The 13,171-nt window shown below is 41.2% G+C and overlaps 1 protein-coding gene across 2 annotated transcripts in view; it reads left to right on the forward strand.

Annotated features, from left to right (window-relative positions):
• The window catches only part of LOC138566219 (uncharacterized), a 306,108-nt gene that overhangs the window by 247,402 nt on the left and 45,535 nt on the right, over positions 1 to 13,171 (forward strand). For both annotated transcript variants that reach the window (XM_069643275.1, XM_069643274.1), the window contains exon 3: positions 7,960 to 8,119. In XM_069643275.1, coding sequence (XP_069499376.1) covers positions 7,960 to 8,119 — 160 coding nt within the window. The remainder of the gene's footprint in view (positions 1 to 7,959; positions 8,120 to 13,171) is intronic.

A 13,171-nucleotide genomic window follows, 5' to 3' on the forward strand; every position in this document is an offset into this window, starting at 1 on the left:
TAGGCTTAACGGCACTGTTGTTACCGGACTGGCACAGTTATAATGAGGCCCAATATCTCTTTTTTAGAAGTGTGGATTGGAAACTGCCCCAAACATGCATTGCTGCAGCAGTCCTCACAAGGGCTTCTGCCCTCACAATCGTGGACCAAAACTGGTCCGTTGCAACGCTGTTTAGTGAAGTGCAAAAACGCTCATATACCATGCGATAAAAATTAGTGCACTTTTTACATGCAGTCGAAAGGTGCCTACTAGTTTCTATAGAATTAGCACACATACGCCATGTTCTTCTTTCACAGGGAATATTCTACCACGCACCAGTGTATTCCTTAACCAGCAGTATATGTAAGCGCAAGTACAAAATAAAGCGCCTTAATGTATATGTACATGCCGTAGTCAGACATTGACAAGGCTTTTGGATCTTCTAAACTCTGTGTGTACTCCCTGTAGCGTTTTTATTTTCTCTAGTATCCCAATGCATCTCACTCTATCCCATTCTGGTGTCTTGAGCTTAAGTTTGTGTAAGTAATAGCCTATATTGGGTTGCTCTGCCAGAGGCAGTCCAATATTCTCCAAATGGGTTTGTACAGAGTCAGTCAGTTCAAGATGGGCGCTATTGCACCTCCGATGATGAACGTGATCATTAGACTTCAGGAACATGGCTGGCAAATCCACTGAGCTGTAGCTTGATGTACGTTTACGAATAACGAGCTTCAGGTCAATTTCCTAGTTGTATATATTGACGTGGTGCCAAGTTCCATTCTCATAGAAGCTGTGGACACTGCTGGTGGTAAACCTAACAGTAATCTGAGTATTTTTCCTTCTAACTTATCCAGCCAACCCACATGCTTTTCTGGAATAGTTTCTAACCCATATCAAATATGTGAGATGATTGATTTAGTGAACACTTCCCTTAGTCCCTCAACAGAATCACCTGCAACTCTTTTAATAAATCCCTTCAAAATCAGCCATCGTCTAATTGCTTTTGCTTTAATAAAGGAATAATATTTGGAGGTGGTGGGGACACTATAGAATGGTAGACCTAGGTAGACATATGTGTTGACCAGCTCCAACTTAGTACCATTAATGTACCAGCTAAACCTGGTAATGCGAGAATATGCATAACTTTGGTCTTTGCATGATTAATCTTCAATCGGTTTGCTTCCTCAAACTGAGTCAGTGTGTCAATAGCTCTTTGCAAACCAAGTGGGGTGTGGTCAAGTAAAACTGTGTCATCAGCATAAGTGATCCACGCCACCGCAACCCCACCAACGCGTGGTGGAAATGGCAGATTCAAAATAGGCATCTCCCCCATGTCAGCCACATAGAGGTTGAATAGTAGGGGCGCAAGAACACACCCCTGCTTCAATCGACTATTGGTAGGCTTGGGATAGGCAAACCGTAACAATTGTGTCAGTGTATAAGACCCTTATGAAGTATAAAGTTGTTTATCTATACCCCATCTTCTCAGTTTAGACCATAAAATATGGCGATCGACACAATCAAATGCTGTCGAATAATAGAGAAAGCATAAGAAGAGGTCTCCTCCGTCTGTCCCATTTAAAACATCAGCCGCCAGAAAGTGCAAAATCCACATGCCCTGTTTAGTGGAGCAGCCTTTCCTAAACCCCAACTGATGGGGTTTAAGTGACTGTTTGGCGCTAATCCACTTGTTTAGCAAATTTAATAATAGCGTTGCAAACATGTTGCTGCTAGTGTCTAGCATGGCTAATTATTTGTAATTATTATGATCTGCTCGCTAGTCATGTTTATATATAGGCACCAGAACAGAATTAAGCCAGCTATGGTGGATATCTCCCCAAGTACATATTTTAGCATTGTGCTAGTCCACAGGGATATCTCTCTCAGGTGGTCAGGGCACGGCCATCTCCTTTGGATCTAGACCCTGAGGGTGGACCAGTGCGGGAGGATCAACTGGGTGAGCGATCTTCTGGGAGTGGGGGTGAGGCAACCGATGGTGAGATGTGGTATCCACCCCTTTCCCGTGCCCATACCCCATCCAATTTTATAGGATTCTACAATGTCCTAACGCCCCACCCCTTTCTACACAAACACTGGACCGAGGAAGATGGCAACTGAGAGGAAAGAGGCTAACACTTACATATCTCATTGGACATGTCCTGTTAATCAGGTCAGGTAAAGTCAGGCACTTGAACTTAATCACATACATCTGAGACCCATTAGTTCCCCACATGGATGAAAGGTGGAACATAGAGACACACTCTGAGCAAGGTGAGACACGAGAAGGAGCAGATCTTCCAGTGCAAAAGCAAATACACCATAGCAGGACAACCGATCGAGGGACCAGAGCGAAGGGTAAGGAAACCCGGAAGATCCCTGCAGGAGTTTGCTGCCTCCGCGAAACCGTGAATGAGATGAGGAGAAAGCCAAATCACAGACAAGAAGAAGCCTGCATTGTGTTTTAATGATGCCAGCTAACCTCCTGGGTGGACGACAGAGTTGGGGAGGCGAGGACAAGCCTGTGGTATCAACCTTGACTCGTGAATCAAAGCCACAGAGACGAGAAAGGAATGCACACAACTGGTGAGTTAGTAAAAGACATGAAAGGCTGGTTTCTGTCAAGGAAAGATTGAAGCCACAATACTGTATCTTACAATTGAAGGTTGCGTGCATGGCGATAAAACACAAAAGAAAGCAAACCAGTAATTAACTTTTAAGACAGAGTAGCGGAGCCGTCCAGCGAAAGGAAATAGCCCACTTGAAAGTCTCTGTGAAATGATTGATTTCTTGTTGTTAAGCGGAAGAGTGACAGAACTTTGAAATGCGCAATAGTCAAGATTAACCCAGACGAAAAGGCAAGTTAAAAGGTGATTTCTTTAAAAGGAAGATTTCTTATAACTTTTCTGATTGTGGTATGGATCTACCAATACCAAAAGACATTAGGGCAAATAACATTAAATGAGAACTGAAGTGAGAGTCGAAGTAGTCCTGCCGAGGTCTATGGTAAAAGCCTTGCACATTCAAAGGTCTTCGTCATCAGGGAACGGTCTGAGCCTGATGGAGGGACACCTTAAACATGAAATAAGTTTGGGGAAGGAAAGTTTTGGGATATGAAAGAATGTGAATGAAGCTTGGGGAAAGGAACCACTGCAAGTGCTGTGATTACAAAGTCCGAGCCCGGCTGAGGGAGATCTAAGCTGGATCAGGTACTTTTTAGTTGAAAGGTCTGAGTCCGACAGAGGGAGACCTACGTGAACTTTTGTCATAGCATGGGAATTAATGGATCACACCGACCTATTTCAGAGGATCCCGTTGTAGGGCCTGAAATAAATTGCTGCTCAATGCAAGTGATATAACTTTTGTTCTTTCTAGAAGCATTCATTTCTCCATGTAAATTAGTTTAATCACTTCACACACTCTGCAATAGGTGTTTGTGTGGAGGATCTCCATTATTGGGAAAGATTGGGCGGAATCATGAGTTCCACCACAGCAATGGGTAATAGCAGGAATGTTCATCCAATCAAAGGGGGAAGACCACTTCACCTTCTCTGAGCCACTCTTAGCACATGTAGGGGAGGCGTCAGCAAATCTGCGAGCCAGGGAGGCATACTGAATCGAGCAATGAAAGCCTGCAGTCCATTTTAGTCACCGGCACCTCAACTGCGGACCACCATCTTCTTCGCCCCTTTCCCACTTGACTTACTCATGGCCCTAGCTCCGCGTCAGCGCCCTCTGGCCACCGCCTCCCCGACCATTTACCTGCCCTTTCCATGCTCAAACGATATCTTCTTCCTCGCTGGATGACCGCAGCACAGACATTGGAAAAGCAAAGGGACTCAGTATGACCTCTCTTTACAATTTTTAGTGGCCATCTTTGTTTGTATTTTACCCCAGATGTTTTCTCTGGATGCTAATAGAGTTAATGGCCATTGAGGCAGACTCACCAGACCCGTAACTACACTAAACATTAGGTTAAAGGGCCGGTGGTAAATTGACAGCCAGGTAACCATGTAACCTGTAAGAGGATTCAATTCAATACTACAGCTAAGTCAATGCCTAGTCTGGGATACTGAATGGAAACCCTTATTGATATATCTTTATGTCCAGTTCATGTGTTCTGGATGACTACCCCTATATAACACCCCTCTCTTAGAATCCCCTGACCCCACTGAGCCAAGAAGTAGTTCTGTTTTGCAAGTTTAAAAGGTTTATTTGATAATTTAAACAATATATATATATATATCACGCTTTATAATAAATTAATAATTGAATACCACACTTAATCTGAGCAGTAATCAATAATGGATAGTCCGGCACTAGCACACTTCTTTATAATCAATGATGAGTGGTTATAGGATGGATAAGATAGCAACAATACTTTGATGGTTTCAAATGGATGCAATGTGGAATGAAATGCAGTACAGAAAATAACTTGATAGGATTTCAGCAAAAGACAATGTAATCACTTTCTTGGACAATTCAACCCCCCCCCTTTTATGCAATGCAAGGAAATGGAAGGAAAGCACACAGTTCTCAGAAATGCAATCAAATGTAATTCAGTTCACCCCAGCAAGCTTAGACTACAGAAGTTTGAAACACAGGCCCAAAATGCTTTTATATGTGCTGGCAATGAAGTGAAAAATATGCTAAAATGCTTTTAATTCCCTCTAGAGGTTCAGGATGAGTGGTATCTAGTTAATATTAGTCCAGGCTCACTCTAGAAATGATTCAGGGATGGTTCTTAAGAGGCAAACGAATTTTTAGCAAGGAAAGCAAAGAAGCTGCTGTTTTCACACGTGGAGAAATTTGCAAATCGCGGTAAAATTCGCGAGTGCGTTTTTCGCGATTGCGGCAAAAGTATAGAGAATAGGAATGCGGTTCTAGGTTCGTTGCAAAGCCAAGATTCCCAGCTTTCAGAGGAAAGTTACTGCAAGTCTCTAAGACAAACGGTCACAGAGATATGAGCGATATGGTAAAGGTCGTTTTTCAGATTTGAAATTTTAAAGTTCAAAAAGACAAGTGACAGCTTTGCAAATGACAGGTGACAGTTAGGAGGCCGTTCTACTTAGATTAAAATAGCTTGGATTAGATTATTTTAACTAAGAGATTGGTTCTGCACAGTTCTGCTAGGTACTCACAATATATTTAGAAATAGAATGGGCCTCACCACGGATCTGGTCAACAGGTTTTCTTCACTCGCCACGGACGGTCTCTGCGCACAGCGTCGGGGTCAGCTCTACTCTGCTGGTCTGGTCTGGGTCTCTGGTTCTGATCAGGTCTGTGGGTCCGGATACAGCGGTCTCCGGTTCAGCTGGTCTCTCTCTGGATACAACACTGCTCTCTGGCAAATGGCAAGAGTTCTTGCAAAGAATTCAAACAGCTCACCTGGCTGTGATAATGGCAATGATTTGAGGCCTGCTAAAGAGGGATTTAGCTTGTAGTTGACCTCTCTGCTACAAATTCTGAAGTAAAGTCTTGGTCTCTGAAGGTGGATAGATTGAAGTCTCTATGTTGGCTCTCTGGAGGTTGATGGAGGTAAAGTATGGATTTTCCCGGCAGAACGTCCCGCAGCAGATGGAATAGAATGTCCCTATCTGTCCTGACTGTCTGCTTTTATGTGTTTTGAAAGTGGGTGGATAGGCTAGCTTCCTAGGCCCTACCCCTCTCCACTTGTCATTGGCCACTTCCTCCTCTTCCCCTTGATTGGGGGAATGAAATGAAGTGTCATCATGATGAGGTCTGTTTATGATACAGAGAACCCACCCCTGTGAACTTTACACACAATCTATATTTGATCAAAAAGACATATTTCATAGCTACACAGTGGTTTGAAATTACATGCACCCATCATGCATATCACATGAGATATACCCTTCTCAAATCTGCTCTTCCTGAGAGCTTGCATTGAGAAATGGCAACATATTTCACTTTTTGGTCAAGTTATCAATATCAGATTCTTACTCAATTTTACCCAAATGTGTGCAAGGCATGTAGGCATTGATTGATGAAGTATCAGACTTTTCACATGCAGACATTTTAAGTAATACCCTCTTAACTGCTAGTTTGCCCCCAGAACATCACACAAATTGGAGTTTGGGCTTGAATTGAAGGTACATTTTTTAAATTAAGGCTCTCAAAGTTATACATTTCTGTCATTTGATTACAAAGAGTTATCAGTGTTTCTGTAATATATATATTTTGCTTTCAATTCAGTTCTCAGAGTGTTGGAGTCCGCCTCCAAGACTTGGGTGGGTCAGTCACATGTGTCTTCTGGCAGGCAGGCCTTTGTTGACAGGAAACAGTCAAAATCAACATATCCTATTCAATTGCAAGAGATTATTGTGTGGTCTCCAGGAGGCTCCCAGCCAGTCTGCCTTCTATCAATCAAGAGGTCATGTGAGATTCTAACTCCTGGTGTGAATCTCTGGAGGTGAGAGGGTTTCCCAGGCTTCAGGCCTCTGGGAACAGCAGATGGCTAATTTTGAATTAAAATGCAGCCTTTGAAGTCAGCTGAGTCAAATCCCTTTGTCAGCAACTGCACTCAGTTCTCCTGTCAGAGTTTAGACTGCTAGCGCCGCCTTGAGGATTTTGTTGGTACTGCATGCAATTTTGGGATCTTTCTTGGATTAATGCATTCTAAACAGGAATGGTTCTTACATGGTAGTAAATAATCCTTGCTTAACATTGTTTTGATGGGGCTCCTTACAGTAAGATGGTTATGTGGAACCCCACAAAAGGGTTGAATCTTTAAAGTGGTCCAATGAGCCACGATTTCAGCAACTTTTTGACATCAGTAACAGTGGATTTTGTTAACAAAGATCTTTCTTTACACTGGTGGGCGGCAAGTTAGGTAACCATTTTGGTGTGCGCACAAACTGCGTGGTTCTCCTGGATTCTGGCGCACTTGTGGGCTTTTTGGTCATCTTGGATTTTCTAAGCCCAGAGCGCCAAATGTTGTAGCATGATAGCTCAAACGTGGGTAAGGACACCCAACAAACCGTGGCCATTAACGCCATAGTCATTCCATTCGATTGACTGGAACATTAGAACCACTTGTTTTGTCTAACACATTTAGCGTCTAATTGGCGACCCCTCCACCATTTTTGATTAAGAACCATGAAGAAGTCAATGGATTGTGCTCCCCTGGGCTGAATGCAATCCGTGATATTTTGTACCATTTGCCTTTTGACCGCAGACTCCTGGCCAACTATAGTTGATTCATTAATGTTATGGTCAAATGCCCCATCTTTTTTAAATGACCCAATTTATTTTGTTCTAATACATTTATTTATGGGTGCGTCCCAGCTGCAAGAGGGAATTACATTTCTCTTCTTCTCTGTAAATAACCATATCTGTGCATCCCATTGGCTATTACTACAAGATTAGTTAATGGAAAAATGGAAAAAAAGACTCCAGGACTCTGCGCCAGTAAGTCACAGTTGATTGAAGTTTATTCCGTGCATGTGCCCTGGGCTAGTATTCAAGATTGAATTAACAGCTTGCAGCAAAACCAATGTGACATTGCATCTTATTCACTCTTAGAGTTAGTAGTATTCCTTTGAATGGGATTAATCCCACAATAACTTCCGTAATGGCGAAAAATCACTCGCGTCGGTTGGACTCGATTCAGAAGTGTTAGACTGGAGTCTTTTTTCCATTAACTATGAATTAACAGGTTAGGCTTTATACCGTTGCACTCCAGAGAACTGCGACATTTTTCTCTACATGGACTCACCACAACCCGGTTAATTTCTTTTCTATGATTTGAACATTGGATCAAGATATTTTGGTTTCTTAACGAGTCGCCCAGTAGACCAGCTTTACAAAAAGCCAAACCCTCCTATTAATACAAGATTAGCACCCAAATGCAAGATGATATGGTCATGCATAATACCAATTAAAAACTGCAATAAAAAACATCACTAACTATGACCTTAATGCTCTCTACTGTTTTCATCCCATACTCATTGGGACTTCCAGGAAGAGGAGTTTCTGCGCTGGCTGACTCCAGAGGAGCGGGAATGCCTCCAGTACCTCCTGGAGACAATCAAATCCTTGGAAGCGGGCTTAGGTGAGGATGGCACAGAGGATGGGCCCAGCTCTGAATTCAACAGCGGTGAAAATGCACATGATTATCCAGGTGAGATACTCACACATGCATTACATTTCTGTGGTGATTCAAGTTGGCACTAATGAAAAGTTCTGAGATGTACGAAATTGATTTAGATGCGATAGACGTGAAGGAAAAATCTACATATGCCGCACCATCTGATAGGATTGAACAGACAGTGATTTCCACGCCATGTGAGATTAATATGGTGCATAATACATCCATAGACTGTGGGGACCAGTTCGAGTTTGCTGAGCAAAATTAAGATAATAGTAGTCCAGTGAATAGGAGTACGACCGGTTTATAGTTTTTGGATCGAAACAAAACCATCGAAAATGACATCCATCGAAAGAAATGTAACAAAAACAAATGCATTGAATGCTATCTTTTACATGTAAAAGTACATATCCATCGAAACTTGTCCATCGAATATATAGGAATGGACAAGTTTCGATGGATATGTACTTTTACATGTAAAAGACAGCATTTCAATGCATTTTCTCCCCACATTGAAACATTACATGGAGCTGTCCGGTGCTGAAATCTTCAAAGTATTCCCCCCCAAGACCCCTAACCCCCATGGGCACCCCCCTAACCCAAACCCTAACCCAAACACTACCCTAACCATAACCCAAACCCTAATCCTAATTTTCGATTTAAAAAATCCAGCTAATTTTGTTCAATGAAAATGCATTTCGATGGAAAGTATATTTAATGAATAAAATTTGATGTATTTGAATTCGATGACTCCATTTTCAATGGATATACTAGATACCGTATGACCTCTATTACAATGTTTAACATCTTTGAAGATGTACTGCAGTGGTGGAAGATGTGAACGATTAGAGAACAAAATTGACGTACAATATGTACTCTTATATAAAAGTATTAATAATGCCCCAAAAGTCACAAAAAGAAACAAATAGCTCAAGCATTCATGTACAGTAATAAAGGAACGATGCCCCCAATGCATGTGTAATGCCTGAGATCGAAGCAACACGTATAATATCCAATGATGATCCTGTGTCTGATATCACTCGTCCAAAGACTACTGTGAGTGTGACAAAACAGCAAAATCAGCGTTTTTGTAAAGCCACCAACAAATTTGAAAAGCATAAAAATAGTAAATGCCGATGCTCTAACATAGACGGTGCATTGGAAGACATTGAATGTCTGTTTGTGAATGAGCACGTAGAGATACTAAGTGATGGGAATAGAGAAAACATTGACAGAAGCAACACCCACGAAATTACTTCTTTAACAACAAAATATAGTGAATCAAATACATATATATATATATAAATATATATATATACCTGCAACTAAAAAGCCAGATCAGCATAATCGCAGGATTTACACTGAGACTGATAAAATGTACGCAGCAGTATTCGAAGCGTTAGAACTCCAGGCTGTCCAATAAAGAATACCCTCACCCTCTGAACCGGCATTTATTCTAGACCTATTCCACTGCGTAGTAGCTCTTAGCACATCAAAATAGTAGATCAACATGAACATTCACTGATCTCAGTATCCAAAATCTGGTTTACTTCAGAGGATACGCTCCGGTACATTATTAATTATGAATCTGAACTCGTAAAACTGGGATTTAAAAGTAAAATTGTGCCAATCTCCCCGCAAAAAAGAGACTGATTAAACCCTCTGACCTCAAACTCACAGAGTCTCTATTTAGTTGCCAAAACTAAACCAGGAAGACGGGCCGACCAAATTGTTGCTGGAAAAACTAGTAATTTTGAAGGAAATAACAATGTTCATGTGAAAAGCCAGAGTGAACTCAATAGTGAGGGCTACTGGCATTGGTTGCTGACGATAATCATGTCCCACTTCACAACTATATGTCATTGACCTTGCTTTTTATGCTCTTGGCATACTAGGAGAAAAAGTCACTTAACGTCTGATGGTGGATTTTTGACCTATATTGAGTTATTCTGGTTGGTGGTGCTACAAGAAACCGGGTTAATAGAGAATGTGGAATTAGATGGACAGATTATCATCCAGCAAAAAGCCACTAAAGGTCGATTAGGTAGACCTAAGGGTGGCCTGCTGCTATCTCTTCGCCTCTCCTGGATTATGAAAGTCTTCTCCAATGGTATTGGTGGCAACTGCTTCATATCTGAGTAAACATTTTATTATAATAAACATTCATGATCCCATGGGGCAGTTGCCACAAAACAGAATGTGAGACCTGTTAAAAAGCTGATACAGGCGTGTTTTCCTAATGTCCCGCTAGTGATTGTGGGAGATTTTAATGCCCACATAGAAAATAATGAAAGTCTGTCTATGAGGTTAGTAAGCTTCTATCCTACTAAGTTACGCCCAATGAAGCAACAAGGAAAGGCTTGGGTAAAGCTCCTCTACTCTTATTCGATGGCAAAACTAAATGTAATTGTCAATGTTACTCAACTAGCGCATTTACCCGAATTAGTGGAAAAAGTGCACCCACGATTGACTATGTATTTGTGAAACCCAAATGCGATGTAAATTCTCTTAGATATGCCCATAGTATTGCGAGAAGAAAGCGACCACCTTGTCTGTCACTCTAGACATTGAACAAACTGGGACTCATAGTAATGACTACGATGAGAATGGAGACATTTTCACTAATAATAACCAAAACCGAATACAGTGGAATCCAAAAAATATGGACAAAGCAGATGCATTGGCTAAGCTGCTATTGCCAAAATGTATTGATCAACATAAAAATGGTCAAATAAATGTGACTTCTAGTATCATAGATGGCATCACTACACTTTTAAATGAGATTAAGACAACAACTGTACAACGTAGAGTTGCTAAAAGGGTGTCCCATCAAAGTTTTCGAAAAAATAGTTTCGAAATACAATAATTTGGAAACAAAAGCACCGAAAACATTTTTTTCGAATGCATTTTTTTTATGTACTTTTTTTTTTTGCTTTCATATAGTAAAAGTAGTGCTTTTTCCTCAAAAAACAAGGGTTTGAGGGTGCCCCCCCCCCAAAAAGGGCATTAAAAAAAAAAATTCCGATGCTTTTGAGTCAAAACTGTTGTATTTTATTTCGACACTATATGACTGTTGAAACTTTGACTATAAACAGCTAAAAGCCTTCAGGAGCACTAGAACCTGTCTGGCATCAAAAAGGTGCGCTTTAATAAAAATATTTAAAAGGCTAAAATATATTGAAATTTGCAAACAGCTTAAATACAGAGTGGGAAACACGCAGGTCCATTAAACAAGTACACATTTCGTATAAGAGATGGCTAAAAGCCTCCTGCATAACCTGTGAAAGAGGATGATGGCATCAATGTGTTAATCCTATTTTTAGTGGGAATACCCGAGGAGTTTGGGCAGTCATTAGAGGTGCAGTACATCGTGGGCCACCCCAACAAAGCATAGCAGAAAATGTATGGGTTAAACACATTGATACAACGCTAAACAGCCAGACCCCCACTAGATGCGACAATTGAATTACCATCATGTGTATGGAAATGAAAATCTTCAGTTAAAGATCTAACATTGATAATTAGTCAATTAAATTCATCTCGCGCAACAGGCCCGGATGGCATATGAAATAGTTTAATAAAATCAATCAGCTACATTTTGGGCCATGGCACTATATCTCCTCTTTGTGGGGATTGGACGTCCTGGGACACTACCCCGTCATGGAGCGCTAGCCATATTCTCCCCATATATAAAAAAGGGAGCTGGACAAGCCCGGCTAACTACAGGATGTTAGCAATGCTAAATATCCCTGGAAAACTGTTTGCAAAAGTCATTTGAGTAGAATTACCTACAAGGATTAGTACGAATAACATTCTTCCACCCAACCGTATTGGCTTTAGGCAAAACTCTAATACCACCCACAATGTATTAATGCTAGTGTCTGCAGTGGAGTATATGAACAAGATTTTAAAAGTCTGCAGTATACGGTGCATAGACAGATTTTAGCGTGGCCTTTGCCACCGTAATGCGAAATAGGCTGTGGTCCAAACTTACAGCATGGGGAATGCCAAAAGTTTGCTAAACATGCTAGTACTGCTATATCGCGACACTAGAATATGCATACATTTGAATGTCAAAGGCAAACTATCTGACTCGATTCCGACCAGCAGAGGAGTTAAGCAGGGTTGTACCCTGGCTGCCACCCTTTTTAATCTGTATTTGGCAGACCTCCATGCAGCTTTTCTCAACTCCAAGTCTTTCGCAATTAAGATTGGGACACAGAGAATAAACTGGCTGGGTTATGCTGATGGCTTACTATTTCTTGATCAAACACATAAATGGCATTAAGGTAAATATCAGCAAATGGAAAATCATGGTTTTTAAAGGGAAATGTACTGAACTTAGCTGTAAGTATATATGGAATTATGAGTTGCAACCACTCAAATGTGTAAAACAGTATAAATATCTAGGGGTGGTAATTGATGAGACATTAAGCTGGAAATTCCATTGGATAGAAACGCAAAATGAATGCATGAGACGTATTCAGTTCATTAACCAGCACCCTTTTGGACTAATGTAACAGTCAATTGCTGGGTATTCCATCCAAACAACTTCAGCGACTCCAGAAAGCACAGAACGCGGCTGTCAGGATGATATACAAGCTGAGCAGAACTGCTCATGTGTCTTCATTTCGTCGTGAGCTACGTTGGCTTTCAATTGAAGATCGCATCAGGTTTAAGGTAGCCTGTATTATTTTTAAATGTGTAAATGGTATCGCCCCTTTGTATCTGAGAGAGCTAATCCAGCCATATCACCCCGTGAGACAATTAAGCTCTAGTGATGGTCACCTTTTGGTTGTCCCCCATTTAGTATACAATTTCCCGGGCGACAGAAGATTTTCTGTTTTCGGCCCAAAATTGTGGAACTCCCTACGCTTAAAAATAAGGATGTGAGTTCACTTCTTCTGTTTCGCCGAGCACTAAAGACCTTTCTGTTCAGATAGAGAGGCCTTACAACTAGGGGGTCCTGTATGGACTTAGCTGTGTTCTCTGTGAATTTTTGTTGTCATCTGCGCCGCTAAACGGTTTACTCTGTTCTGTGTGCGTTATAAATACAAAAAAAAGAATAAGAAAAAAAGTGCATTT

This window comes from Ambystoma mexicanum, chromosome 2p (genome assembly GCF_040938575.1).
Source record: "Ambystoma mexicanum isolate Mex_15411 chromosome 2p, UKY_AmexF1_1, whole genome shotgun sequence".
Taxonomy (NCBI): domain Eukaryota; kingdom Metazoa; phylum Chordata; class Amphibia; order Caudata; family Ambystomatidae; genus Ambystoma; species Ambystoma mexicanum.